General features: G+C 41.2%; 1 protein-coding gene across 1 annotated transcript in view; it reads left to right on the top strand.

Annotated features, from left to right (window-relative positions):
- Positions 1–14,600, top strand: part of LOC105386234 (protein transport protein Sec31A) — a 43,397-nt gene that overhangs the window by 27,250 nt on the left and 1,547 nt on the right. Inside the window, exons 24-29 of the mRNA XM_048625460.1 lie at positions 383–481; positions 988–1,155; positions 1,514–1,686; positions 2,955–3,260; positions 13,771–13,902; positions 14,162–14,233. Coding sequence (XP_048481417.1) covers positions 383–481; positions 988–1,155; positions 1,514–1,686; positions 2,955–3,260; positions 13,771–13,902; positions 14,162–14,233 — 950 coding nt within the window. The remainder of the gene's footprint in view (positions 1–382; positions 482–987; positions 1,156–1,513; positions 1,687–2,954; positions 3,261–13,770; positions 13,903–14,161; positions 14,234–14,600) is intronic.

Raw genomic sequence — 14,600 nt, 5'->3', positions numbered from 1 at the left:
ATGGCTAGAGAAAAATAAGGTAACAATACACATTTGCCCGCCCCGCAATCAGATGAGTGTTGAGCACTAACATTTAACGTCCAAGACGGGAGTTGAAGTAATTTTCTGGCAGAATTGTCGCGAATATCGACCATCTTTTGATACGTTTCCTTATATTAGTGAAGAAGACCAAGTATTTTTATCATTTAAGGGCTGATTTTTCAATAGTCAGATAAATGTTACCTGTCGAATAAAATTGTTGCTGTCACTGTCTAATATAAACATTCAGACGCGACAGTATCAGAATTATTCCCCAGATAACTGTTATCTGGCTATTGAAAAATTAAGTATAGTATAGTATACTACAATCTTCTTAAATTGTACACAAATATGTTTCTTTCAGTGCAACCACCGTACCAGCCAGACCCGTGGGGAGCGTCGTCAGTACCCGCTCCTGCCGCGCCGCCGCCGCGCCCCGGCAGCGTCGGCCCGCAGGGAGCAGGTCAGTTTACTTCTACATACAGGGTGGAAATTACATGTGCCTGAATACTTTAACTGCATGATCTACTGGTCAAACTACACAAATTATTTAATGGGGAAGAAAACCAAGTGAAACTTTGGCAGCACTAGCGAGTGTGCCTTTTGGTTCTGACCTTACATTGTTACATTGTTGGGGAGAAAAAATAGCGACTGAACCAACCAATTAGAACTGGGGAATAAGGCACAGTCGCATGAGGCGCCATCTGTACATATTATCTTTTAGTTTTTCTCCCTATTGATGTTAGCAGTAGACCCACTCTTGGCCATTGCACATGGAAACATTACAGGAGAGATAAAAAAACAGATCCATTTGTATTGTATTTATTTTTAACATCAAAGAAAATAACTATGAAATGTGCAAGCAATTTATTATTACATACCCATTACATCTTGGTCAGCCTTCTATGTTCTTACCAAACCTGAGAACTAAAACGCCCTTTATGTCTCGACTACCGCTTCACATTTCAGCAGGCACGCTCTCCAGCCGAGGCAAGTACAAGGTGGACCCGTCAGTCCAACCGGCGCCCGCCTACGGGCAGTACGGCTACGCCCCCGCCCCCGCGCCCGCACCCGCCCCCGCTGCGCCCTATGGCGGGTATAACAGCCCGCTGCCTGACCAGTATGGGAGTAATACAGGTGAGAGTTTTTATACTTGTACATATTCAATTTTGAATTTGGTAAAGGCAAACCAAATGTGCAATTCGATTGCAGTCGGATCACTGCATTTAAACTAGATACTTAAACTGCAATTTTAGTTGAAATGCGTTCTGTCTGTCTAGTCTAGAGCCTACGATTAATGTGTTAGAGCCTAACAAACGCACATCAACAACACAATCACTGCAAAACAAGGATCTTTGCTTACTCGTTGGATAAAAGAACTCAAACAGACTCAAATAATTTAAGATATATTATAAAGTCCGCCTGTTGTATAGGTAGTCTGCCCTACTCCTACTTCTATCATTCAATCTAACCTACCCAACTATCCTCCCACCAGGTTACACACCAATGACAGCGCAACCCCTACCCGCCAACAACACAATGAACGGCGGAGGCTACTACTCCCCCGCCCCCGCGCCCCCCGCGGCCCCCGCCCCCGCGCAGGAGCCCCCCGCGCGCGCCGCCGCCCCCGGATGGAATGATCCGCCCATGCTCACTAGCAAGCCTAAGGTGAGGATGTACAGGGTGTAGAAATCACAGTTATTGTGGGTTGAAAGGGAGTGACAGTGTGATGACAGGCGCTCATTTCAATTCTGTAATATTGGAAAATAGCGAAAAATATTTTAATGGCCACGAGACCTGTTACTCTGGGGCATCAAAATTATATTTTACAAATTTCTAAAAGTTGTACGAAGTTGTTCGGAATAAGTTGAGCCACCTACTTATGAGGTCCTCCTCAAATCTGCGAACAAACTTATATACTATACTCCAGTCCTGCGCAGTTGGTAGATTTCAGACACATACCAATGAGAATCTACCCACATCCAACAAATCTACCACCAGCATTACTTATTCATTCCAATAACGTCCTTATCCCGCACACGCTAGAGCGTAGTATCGTCGGTGGCGCACGGCGAGATGTCGGCCCTACACGCCGGCACCCGGCGCTGGGGGCAGTGCATAGAGCACAGGAAACATGTGCACGAGGTAGAGAGAGATGGAGATAGGAGTTGTGTGGTTTTGCTGTGTTGTTTTTGGTTAGATTGACCTTGGTAGCACAGGGTTCCTGATAAGGCAATACGTGATTTGACAGGTCTTGCGCCCCGTGTTACGTATGTTATTCGAGTGATATTTTGTATTTTTGACTTTTAGGCCGCGTCCACGACGGACAGTACCTAGTATTAACTCAACGACGGCGATTTGTACGTAATACTAGTGCGTGCCGCCGCTGACGCGGCCGGAACCCCCGAGAGTTTTTTTAGTTTAACTTGTCCGTAGCTACTAAACAAATGTTCGTGTTTCGAGGATACAAACAACCTAAACACGAAACAAATCAAAATTTAAACCGGTCTTGGTTTGTGAATCCACCTCCAAAACTCCAAAACTCATTTCAAAGACACAGAGGTTCTAAAAATGTTAGCATGGATATGCTGAGTACTGTTTTTCTTCCATTAGAGTCCCTAATCTCCATATTAATTGTTACTACCATTTTGTTTTCTTCATTAAAATAGATAACATTTGTTGGTGTTTCTTTCGATTTTGTTTGACTAAAATTATTCCCTCGTTTCCCTCCTTGTTTAAGATTATGATGAATGTTGTTAAGAAATTAACCATAACAATATTCCTATAAATAAATAAGGAACACAGTCCATTCAATTTAAATTCTTTCTCAAAAGAATCCCTTTTCCATGGCACTCGTAGCCTTGAATCAATAACCCTGTTACATAATTACATTATTATACCTACCATATTCTTCAAAACTTATTTTCAACTTCCAGCCAAAGCAAGAAGTGCAAGCTCAAGCGCCAATCACGCACCCGCTGTTCGGAGTAGAGCCCCCGCAACACATTCCGCTGAACCCACAGTTCCCCGGACAGAATCAACAGTTCCCCGGACAGAACCAACAGTTCCCCGGACAGAACCAACAGTTCCCTGGCCAGAACCAGCAGTTCCCAGGACAAAACCAACAGTTTCCTGGACAACAAGGCCAGTTCCCCGGACAACAGCCTGGGTTCCCGGGACAAGCGCAATATGGCTCGCAGCCGGCGTACCAGCAGCCTTACCAGTCTGCTTATGCTCCTCCTGTAAGTAGTTTTCTTATTAAGCACTGTTGCTAAGCACACTTTTTATATTTTGTTTCTTTCGCACAGTTACAGTTCCCTCAGGCTCGCACAGAAAAAGTGACTTGCCGGCGGCAGAGACTGTTGAAGATGAGGTCAACGTTCGATTTTCTCTTGAGCTTGCCGACCGGCCTTTGTATGGTAATGGTTGACATTCTGGGGAGTAAATATCCTTTCGAACCAACCACAATTTGTATTATGGACTGGACATAAAAGCTTTACTTTTAGAACAATACGACATAGACATAATTTGTATTACTGAGCATCACCTTAAAAATGATGACATGAATTTTAATGTAAAAAATTACAATGTTATTAGCTCATTTAATAGGAAATCGTTAGACAAAGGAGGATCATTAATATTTGTAAAGAAAAATTTAAAATGTAAGGATAGGAAAGATATTGTAAAATTATCGGTCGAAAGAATAGCTGAACTAGCTTGTGTTGAGATGGACAAGTATATAATTTTAAGCGTGTACAGGCCCCCCTCTTCTGACTATAAAGTATTTGAGAAAGTGATGGAGGATTGTCTTACCATCTTATCTAAGAGCTCAAAACAGGTGGTCGTGGTGGGAGATTTTAATATTGATTTATTAGTTGAGACTTCTATGAAATGTTGTATAATTAATTTGTTCAAGTCATATAATTTAAGTAATGTCTTCCTGGAACCTACCAGAATTACTCCCACCTCAGCCACTTGTATTGACAATATTTACTGTAATTGTGATTTTACTAATCATTCTGTAATCAATTGTTTACCATCCGACCACAGTGGGCAAATTATTACGTTTCCTTGTACTTTTGAACGTAAGTCAGCCACTTTCAAGTTCAGACCAGTAACATCATACAGAATTGATAAGTTTAAATCTCGATTGAACAGTAAACTTGGCTACTGTAGAAGCTCTGAAAGAAATCCCAATGATAATAATAATAATAATAATAATAATATCCATTTATTTCAGGCATCAATGGCCCATAGCATAAAATACACAAATACATTTTAAAATAAATCAAACAATATTAATATATACTCTAGAAACTTATAAAAACTAAAACTAACTAAACTCTAGCACTATTATCAGGGGGTTTAATAGTCTGTTTGGCCTCCCTGTATCGGCGGAACACTATCCCCGCAGGCCAGAAGTTTTTATCCAACAGAACCTTCTGCTGGGCCGCGGGAATCCGAATACGGAACGACTTGAAGTCCGTCTGCTTGGCGGACTGCAGCCTCTCGATCGCCAGCACCTGGACTGGCTGTTCGGTGCGGCCGACACTCCTCTCCTTAATATAGCGCACGATGTTATCATGCGCCATATTCGCGTGGACGCGGGAGACGTAGATGTCGACCGTGGGCGTGGCGGCCTTCAGCGAGCAGGCGGCCGGGGCGGTGCCGCGCTTGTTGCGGTTGCGGCGACGGGGGCTCCTCTTCTCCACCAAGATGAAGCCATCCTTGTCGGCAATCGTGTTGCGCGGGGCACGGGGGGGCGCCGCCGGAGCTCCGGCAGCCGCTAGCGTCACCTGGGGTGCAGCGAGCGGCGCGGCTCGACGGCGGCGGCGGGGGCGGGGGCGAGGGCGGGGGGGCGCGGGCGCGGCCTCCTGCTGGCTCCTGGTGGTGGAGGGTGCAGCAGCAGCGGGGCGCGGCGGCGCGGGGGCGGCGGCTCGCAGCGGGCACGCGGCGTCACGTGTTCGCTCGGCGTAGGTCGCAGGCGGCGGGTCATTTGCCTGCCGCGAATCGGTGTCGGTTGCAGTTACTCGATCCCGCTGAATGAAAATGATGCCTTTAAGGAAATATTTCAAGGTTTGTCTCAAGAATTTGAAAACGTGTTCACTAAGAAAGAAGTAGATGTTAATTGTAAACTAAGTCTTAATGACTGGGCAACATCGGGAATTTATAAGAGCAGACGTAAATTATATGATCTCTATGAACAGCGTACATTTACTCATGACGATAACTTTAGAGATTATGTAAAGAAATATACAAAGATATTCAAAGCCGTTTGCCACCAAGCTAAATCAGATTATATAAATAGAAAGATTAAAAACTCTAATAACAAGATTAAAACCGTATGGAATATCATTAATACTGAAACCGGGAAGAATAAACCACGTGATTTAAATTTTGAACTTAAAATTAATGATAAAATTGTTTCATCTAGTGAAGAAGTGGCTTCCGTCTTTGAAGATTTTTTCCGTAGTATACCGATAGCTACAACTGAGAACCTTGATTCATCTTGCGCTGAAGCTGAACGTTTGCTAAGAGGGAATGTCCGATTCACTATGGTATAAAAAGAAGAAATTACTGTGTCAAAGGTGAAGTTGAGAAAATAAAACAGCAAAATAAGTAAAACGTGTTTCAATATAACAAATCCAATTTATTTAGGCAATTAAGACCGGAAATACAACAAACATAATGGTCCTTACGACCGGATTAATCAATTTACACTAAATAAATTGGAAAAGTGCACTAGTGACAGTTGGCAAATTTCAGTGTGAAAAATGGCATTACTGAACAAAGAACAAAGTGAGTACTTAAATACATTGGATCAAACGGCTCATATAATACAAAGAGAACTAGTCAACTTTAAAAAATGCCCGAAACAAAGACTAACGGAAGGGTACATAACAACAAGGTTAAAAAATAATGAACAGTACTGGGGTACATACAAGGAAGCATTTCAGAATCTCACAAAGTGCACGCCGCGGGAGGACATGAAAGACATCGAGTACTTTGTGAACGAAGAATACTTCAAGATTCAGGACATATACCTTGATTTACAAGCAGACCTTACCGATTGTCTCACACAACCGTCACTACCACAAACAACTACAACTACAGCAGCACAGGTACCACATAGTCCAATGTCCTTTGCCACACTACCGAAAATACAACTTCCTACATTTTCCGGTAAATATGAAGATTGGCCTACATACCAAGACCTATTCACAGCACTTGTTCACAATACATCACTGAGCGATGTACAAAAACTACATTACCTGAAAACAAGTGTCGCCGGAGAGGCGGAGATGTTGCTACGCCACATACAAATAACAGATAGCAACTATACACAGGCATGGGAAATACTAAAAGGGCGCTTCGGAAACCAAAAGATGATAGCGAATTCTATACTGAAACGATTATTTAGCCAAAAGAAAGTAACCAACCAGTCAGCAAGTCAGATTAAAACACTGTTGGATACTACGACTGAATGCCTAAACAGCCTAAATAATCTAAAGATAGCTACTGATTCCTGGGACACAATCATAGTGTTCTTAGTATCTCAGAAGATGGACGCCGAGTCACTGAAAGGCTGGGAGGAACACTCACATAACGAAGACTCAGACAAGATGGCTACGTGGAGAGATCTGCAAAAATTTCTTGAGACAAAGTTTAGAACACTCGAATTAATTACTTCAGAGCCATCGTCTGTGAGGGAAAGACCCCAGACACACAAATCTTTCCACACCATGGCTGAAGAAGGTGAAGAAGATACATGTCAAATTGCACATGCAAAGGTAAACTCAAGGTCATGTGTGTATTGCAACGGAGACCACTACATGTACCATTGTAAAGAATTTGCAAAACAAACAGTTGAGCACAGACAAGAATTTGTGAAGAAAAACAATCTATGTTTCAACTGTCTAATACCAAGTCACAATGTATATCAATGCAAACAAAGAACAACATGTCGCATCTGTCATAAGAAACATCACTCCTTGTTACACCGAGCGAGAGAAACAACCATACAACCAGAACCTACAATCACAACCGCACACTTCTCCAATCAACAACCAAGTACTCAAGTGCTATTAGCGACAGCCCAAGTTCAAATGGAATCAGATGATGGTGCGGTACATACGTTGCGAGCACTAATAGATCAAGGCTCTGAGGCATCATTTGTATCTGCGAGAGTTGTTGATTTATTGAGGCTAAGAAAAACAGACATCAACGGTGTAGCGTCGGGAGTCGGAGAAGGTACTAAAATTCCTCTGAAACATTTAGTCGAGATGAAAATAAAGTCAAGTTACACAAACAAGGTTGTAAATGTCACAGCTTACGTTCTGAAAACAATATCCACTAAATTACCGTCGAAAGATATCATAATGAATTGGCAAATACTACAAACATTAAATTTGGCTGACCCTACTTACAATACACCGGGAAAAATTGATATATTGCTCGGAGCAGAAGTCTTCTGTAAAATAATAGAAGAAGGACTAATAAAACTGCCAGATGGAGTAGTGGCTCAGAAAACAATGTTGGGATGGATACTTTCCGGTCAGAGAGAAGGTACAGAGGAAATAATGAAACATAATGTGACAACCCTACATATCACAAGACAAGTGGTAGAAGACAATGATATGTTACGGAGGTTCTGGGAAATAGAGACAGATATATACAAAAAGAGGAAGCTTATGACAAAAGAAGAACAAATGTGTGAAAATATTTACAAAGATAGTACTACAAGAGATGAAACAGGAAGATACATAGTACATTTACCACTTAAACAAAGTATAGAAGAAACAGTAAGGTTGTGTGGAGATACCAAGCAGCAAGCTATAGCTAGATTCAAGCAGTTGGAGAGAAAATTCAAAAGAAATGACAAATTGAAAACTGAATACACAAAGGTCATACACGAATACTTAGAGATGGGTCATATGAAGGAGTCAAAAACACCAGACAATGAAGTGACAGTGTATTTACCACACCATGCAGTTGTTCGCGAAGACAGAGAGACAACTAAAGTTAGAGTTGTATTTGATGCATCGGCAAGGGGTTCAAATGGTCACCCACTGAACGACGCAATGATGATTGAGCCTGCACTGCAACCTGATCTGCGGAGCCTAATAACTAAATGGCGCACGCATAAAATCTGCATTGTCGGTGACATAACAAAGATGTACAGAATGGTTAAAATGACTGAAGAACATACAGATCTACAACGAATTGTCTGGAGAGATGACCCTAGTGGTGACATAAAAAGCTACAACCTCACAACTGTCACATTTGGTACAGCTGCAGCTCCATATCTAGCTGTACGAACACTAAATCAAGTAGCTGATGATGAAAACCATAGATTTCCAGAAACTGCTCCATTGATAAAACACTCATTCTATATGGATGATCTCATGACGGGAGCTGAAGATGTAGAGAAAGCTAAAAAGATATGTACAGAAATCGGAACAATACTTAAAAGTGGAGGATTTGAGATGCAAAAGTGGTCGAGCAATTCAGAAGAAGTTTTGAACCATATACAAGGAGATGACACAATCAGAGTGATAAAACAAGATGCGATTATAAAGATACTCGGATTGACATGGGACAGGAAAGATGACAAATTCAAAGCCACTGTTAATTTACCAGAACTGAGACATCCTGTAACAAAGAGAGCAATTCTTTCAGACGTAGGACGCCTCTTCGATCCATTTGGTTGGCTGTCACCAGTCATAATAATAGCAAAGATGCTGATACAAAAACTATGGAAATGTGAATTGGATTGGGATACTGAACTACCCAACCATTTAATCGAAGAATGGAAAACATACAGACAAGAGATTATACATCTGCAGAATGCAACTGTACCTAGATGGGTGAATTCTACACTAGTAAATAGAGAAAAGGCAGAAATACATGGCTTTGCAGATGCATCCACTCAAGCATATGCTGCTGTTACATACCTGCGAGTAGTGGAAGAAGACGAGATTCATGTAACTATGATCGCAGCACGGACGAAGGTTGCACCGTTAAAGCAATTGTCGATTCCCAAGTTAGAGCTTTCTGCAGCAGCACTATTGACAGAACTTATAGAAGATATAGTGGAGCCATTGAGTATACCGAAAGAGAGAGTCTTTGCCTGGACGGACTCAACTGTAGTACTAGCATGGCTACAGTCAGATTCACATAATTGGCGAACCTTCGTAGCAAACAGAATATCAGACATCACTCGTGTAGTCGACGGTGACCATTGGCATCATGTTCAGTCTGCCGAAAACCCCGCAGATATCGCTTCGAGAGGCATTAAAGCCAGCGAGGTAGCTGCATGTAGGATCTGGTGGACTGGGCCTGATTGGTTAAAGCAAGACACAATACAATTTGACAAAAGTGAGATTCCAACCACAGACTTAGAATTGAAGGTTTCGTGTCATACAACTTCAGTGGAAGAAAAACCTATCTGGGAGAGATTCTCTTCAATTTCAAGGATGAAAAGAGTATTAGCTTATTGTAGAAGAATGATAAAGAATACTGAGACAGAACCAAGAAAGAATTATATAGAAGTTTCTGAAATGGATAAAATTTTAAGCGAAGGCATAAAATATTATCAAAACTTGGTTTATGGAAGAGAAATAGAAGAGATAAAAAGGGACGGAAGAGTGAAGAAAAGAAGTTCACTTATAAGCCTATCACCCTACTTAGATGAAAAGGGCATTCTGAGAGTGGGAGGGCGATTACAAAATGCTGAGATAGCTGAAGAAACAAAACACCCAATAATCATCCCAAGTAGTCAACACATCACAAGGTTATTGATACAAGAAGCACACATGAAAACTCTTCATGGCGGCATTCAAGCAATGATGGCTTATATAAGAACCAACTACTGGGTGATTGGTCTAAAGTCAGGTGTTCGAAGATGCATACACAACTGCAAGACGTGTATTATAGACAAAGCTAAAGGCAAGAATCAGTTCATGGGTCAGTTACCAGCCGCGAGAGTCAATCAACACAGAGCGTTTAAACACAGTGGGGTCGATTACGCCGGGCCTGTGTTAATTAGAACATCCAAGAGGCGCGGACAACGTGCATACAAGGGATACATCTGCTTATTCGTATGCATGTCTACTCGGGCAATTCACCTTGAAGCAGTGACAGATCTTACCGCACAAGCCTTCATTGCAGCATTCAGGAGATTCGTGGCACGCAGGGGACATTGTGCGCATTTATGGAGTGACAATGGAACAAACTTTGTCGGAGCCGCCAGAGAGTTAAAAGAACTCTTTAACGAAAACAAGAGCGCTATGACCAAAGAAGTGGCAGAACTGCTAGCCAACGACGGCACGACATGGCACTATACCCCCTAGAATGCCAACATGTGGCGGATTATGGGAAGCAGGTGTACAATCGGCGAAGAGACATTTGACTAGGGTAAATAAGGATACCAAACTTACATATGAAGAGATGTCTACCCTGCTAACACAGATTGAGGCCTGCCTTAATTCGCGACCGATCTGTCAGATAGACAACACTACAGAAACGCCGCTAACACCGGGACATTTCTTAGTGGGAGAACCTCTAATAGGTGTACCTGGTCCAGACTACCAAACTAAGAAGATCGGATTGTTAACAAGATGGCAACTCATTCAACGAATGACAAGTGAATTCTGGTGCAGATGGCGAACAGAGTATCTCAACACTCTGCAACAGAGATTCAAGTGGCAAGTAGCAGTTCCATCACCAGAAATAGGCGATTTGGTAGTCGTTAAGAATGAAGACATGCCCCCGACTAAATGGTTACTGGGTCGAATCAAGTATCTTCACCCAGGAGAAGATAACATAGTCAGAGTAGTGACGGTACAGTGCAAAGGAAACAATGAATTGAAGAGACCTTTGTACAAGATAATACCACTGCCGAAACAACCTGAGGCCGAGTAAGTCATGGTGGGCGGCATGCAAGTACGAAGAAGGAGAAACTATAAAATTTTATGCAGTCCATTGCTATTTATAAGCTATATTAAGTTAGTTAAGTATATTTGTTTAGTTAATTTTATTTTAAAAACTATGTTTTTGGTGGGCGGTATGTCCGATTCACTATGGTATAAAAAGAAGAAATTACTGTGTCAAAAGTGAAGTTGAGAAAATAAAACAGCAAAATAAGTAAAACGTGTTTCAATATAACAAATCCAATTTATTTAGGCAATTAAGACCGGAAATACAACAAACAGGGAATGCACCGCCTTGCGATCTCGACTTTCAATTTCATGGTATAAATACACAGACCATAATTACCACTTATAAAGAATTAAATTTAAAAATGACAGAAGATTTATGGGGCATGTCCGTTAAAGTTATTAGTCATGTTATTGATATCCTAGCACCCCACTTGGCTAATCTTTTTAACAGATGCATTGAGGTCGGTGTATTCCCCGATTTGATGAAACTTAGTAAACTAATACCGCTTTTTAAATCTGGTGAGAAAAATGATCCCAATAATTTTAGGCCTGTATCAGTTTTGCCAGTACTGAGTAAAATATTTGAAAAAATTATGCTGCATCAAATGCTTTCGCACTTTAGTATTCACGGCCTTCTCCATAACCAACAGTTCGGTTTCACCAAAGGTCGATCTACAACTGACGCTGGTGTCGCGTTGGTCAAACACATATTTAGTGCTTGGGAGGAACGTCTTGATGCTGTGGGTGTATTTTGCGATCTATCGAAAGCATTTGATTGTGTGGATCATGCCACTCTACTTTTTTTTTTTTTTTTTTTTTTTTTTTTTTTTTTTTTTTTAATAGTCTATGTGTTTTCCCACTGCTGGGCAAAGACCTCCCCTTTAATTTTCCACTTCTCCCGATCCAATGCGGCTACCTCCCAATCCGGCAAATATTTGACGAGGTCGTCCCGCCACCTCCTTCTCGGCCTGCCTCTCCGCCGGCGCCCGTCGCCCGGCACCCACTCGGTCGCTATCTTGGCCCACCGGTCCGGGTGCATTCGGCAGACGTGGCCGGCCCAGTTCCATTTGAGCTTCGCGGTCTCGACACCAACATCGATTATGCGGGTTTGGGAGCGTAGTGCGGTGTTCCTGACACGGTCTGTCAATTTTACACCTAGAATACTACGCTCCATCGCTCTCTACTTATGAAACTTAAATATTATGGGCTAACTGGCAAAGCTCTTACATTATTGGAATCATACTTGAGCAACAGAACTCAACTAGTTGACATAAATGGAGTGCGTTCGGCTGGCTGTCCTGTCAGTATGGGTGTTCCCCAAGGCTCGATTTTAGGACCATTCTTGTTTCTTGTATATGTTAACGATTTACCGTTTTTGGTAGATAAATTATGTGAGATAGTACTGTTTGCTGATGATACTTCACTTATATTTAAGTTGAAGCGACAAGAAGTCAATTTTGACAATGCAAACAGTACTCTTTCCATAGTTGCTAATTGGTTCACTGTAAATAATTTAGCTCTTAACTCCAAGAAAACAAAATGTATTAAATTCACTTTGCCTAATGTAAGACAAGTAGAGACATATTTGACATTGAATAACGATAAGCTAGAGTTAGTAAATGAAACGGTATTCCTGGGTATTACAATTGACTCAAAGTTGCAATGGGGACCCCATATTGAGAGGATAAGCGGTAGATTGAGTTCTGCAGCTTATGCGGTTAGAACCATTAGACAGTTAACAGATGTAGATACAGCCAGGCTTGTGTATTTTAGTTATTTTCATAGTGTTATGTCTTACGGAATTCTATTGTGGGGACGAGCGGCTGACATTAATCAAATCTTTGTTCTGCAAAAACGAGCAATTCGAGCCATATATGTATTAGGGTCTAGAATTTCATTAAGAGATACGTTTAAGGAAATAGGTATACTAACTGTTCCATGCCAATATATATATGAAAATATTATGTATGTTCGTAAAAACTTAAATTCATTTAGTAAAGTAGGAGCCACTCACGGTATTGAGAAAAGAAACAAAAATAAGTTGCTTTTCCCCACACTCAGACTTTCGAAAACAAACACATCATTCATGGGGAACTGTATACGTTTTTATAATAAATTATCAAATGAAGCAATAAACCTTACTGAGCAAAAATTTAAGAATTATGTTAAAGCTACATTATGTAGTAAAGCTTACTATAGTATAAATGATTATTTAAACGACAAAAACGCGTGGTCTTGTCCACCTCAGCTAAGGCTATTGAAAAAATGAAATGGATATAGGTACTTAAGTAAAATTGTAGGTACTAGATATAAGTAAAAATTGTAATAGATTATAAGGAAAAAGTTGAAAAGATGCTCGAGGAGTTTCTTTCGCCATTTCTTTCCTTCTCAATGACGGGGCCTTTGTGAAATGGTGGTAGATGACTATCGACAAATAATTGTAAAATTTTACGTCGATTAAACCATTTGAATTTGAATTTGAATTTACTACGTGTCGCCGTACACGGGCCACCGGCCACAGCCACAAAGGCCGCCACGAGAAGCTTGTATGGGAACGATTTGAAGCGTGTGGCCGCCACCGGCGTACCGGCGTCAATCGTGTGTGTAGAGTTGTGGTTTGTGGCCGGTGGCCCGTGTGCGGGGACACTAAGGGCGCCTTAAGAGAGACTGCCTATCTTTGTCTTCTTGATGTCCTCTTCGTCGTATCCGACAACATCTTCTTATCATGTCAGTGACAAACATCCCAGCTGTACTAGAGTTTTGCACCTTAGTGACTTCTCTCATCTAATTAATTAATTATTTAATATTCCAGGCGCCTGAGCCAGTGGCAGCGCCGGAGCCGCCCGCGCCGATTCAGAAAGGACCAATCCCTGACGAGCACGTGGTGCTACAGACCGTGCTCGACCAATTACGCAGCCAGTGCGCCGAGCGCGCCGCCAATCCGGTACGAGCTTTACTGTTGTCTATGTCTATGGATTATAGATTTTATGTATTTAATAAGTTAAACTATCCTAGATTTTTCTTACTTTGTATTACTACGGTTAATAGATAATGTCTCAATTTATTTTGAGTAAGTGGATAACTTATTTGCAAGTTACGAGTCACCTATTAGATTTGTATGAACATAGTTCAAATGTTGCTTGTGTATAATAAGTCAATGGCAGTTCTTATGGAATACTTATTGGATTTGTTGTTGTTTCCAGCATATGAAGAGGAAATTAGACGATGTACAAAAGAGGCTGGAGAACTTATACGACATGCTGCGGGAATACAGGGTGAGTTTCATACTATGTAACATACAGGGTGTTGCAATATAATGGCTAGTCGAGACATATATTTTGTATGTACATTTTTTGTAGGACGAGTTTAAAATATCTAATGTTACTATTTTTGCCCTCAGACTAAGGTACATCGTAAATATGTAAGAAGTTGATGTTTCATTCAAACTAGATTGATTTATTTATTAGAATTAGATTTATCTTAAAATATATTGTGTAGAGCTTATTCAAAACTTCTTAGGCTTAGGTCTTAGGTTTATATTAGACTTTTACTCAAGCTTATATTATGACAGCCTGTTCTCGTATCAAAACGTACAATTTAGACACATGCAGTACATGTATGCATTTTATGGATTCAATTCGA

Source organism: Plutella xylostella, chromosome 3 (genome assembly GCF_932276165.1).
Source record: "Plutella xylostella chromosome 3, ilPluXylo3.1, whole genome shotgun sequence".
NCBI classification, from domain to species: domain Eukaryota; kingdom Metazoa; phylum Arthropoda; class Insecta; order Lepidoptera; family Plutellidae; genus Plutella; species Plutella xylostella.
Note: the sequence above shows the minus strand (reverse complement) of the source record. Positions and strands in the feature narration are given on the sequence as shown.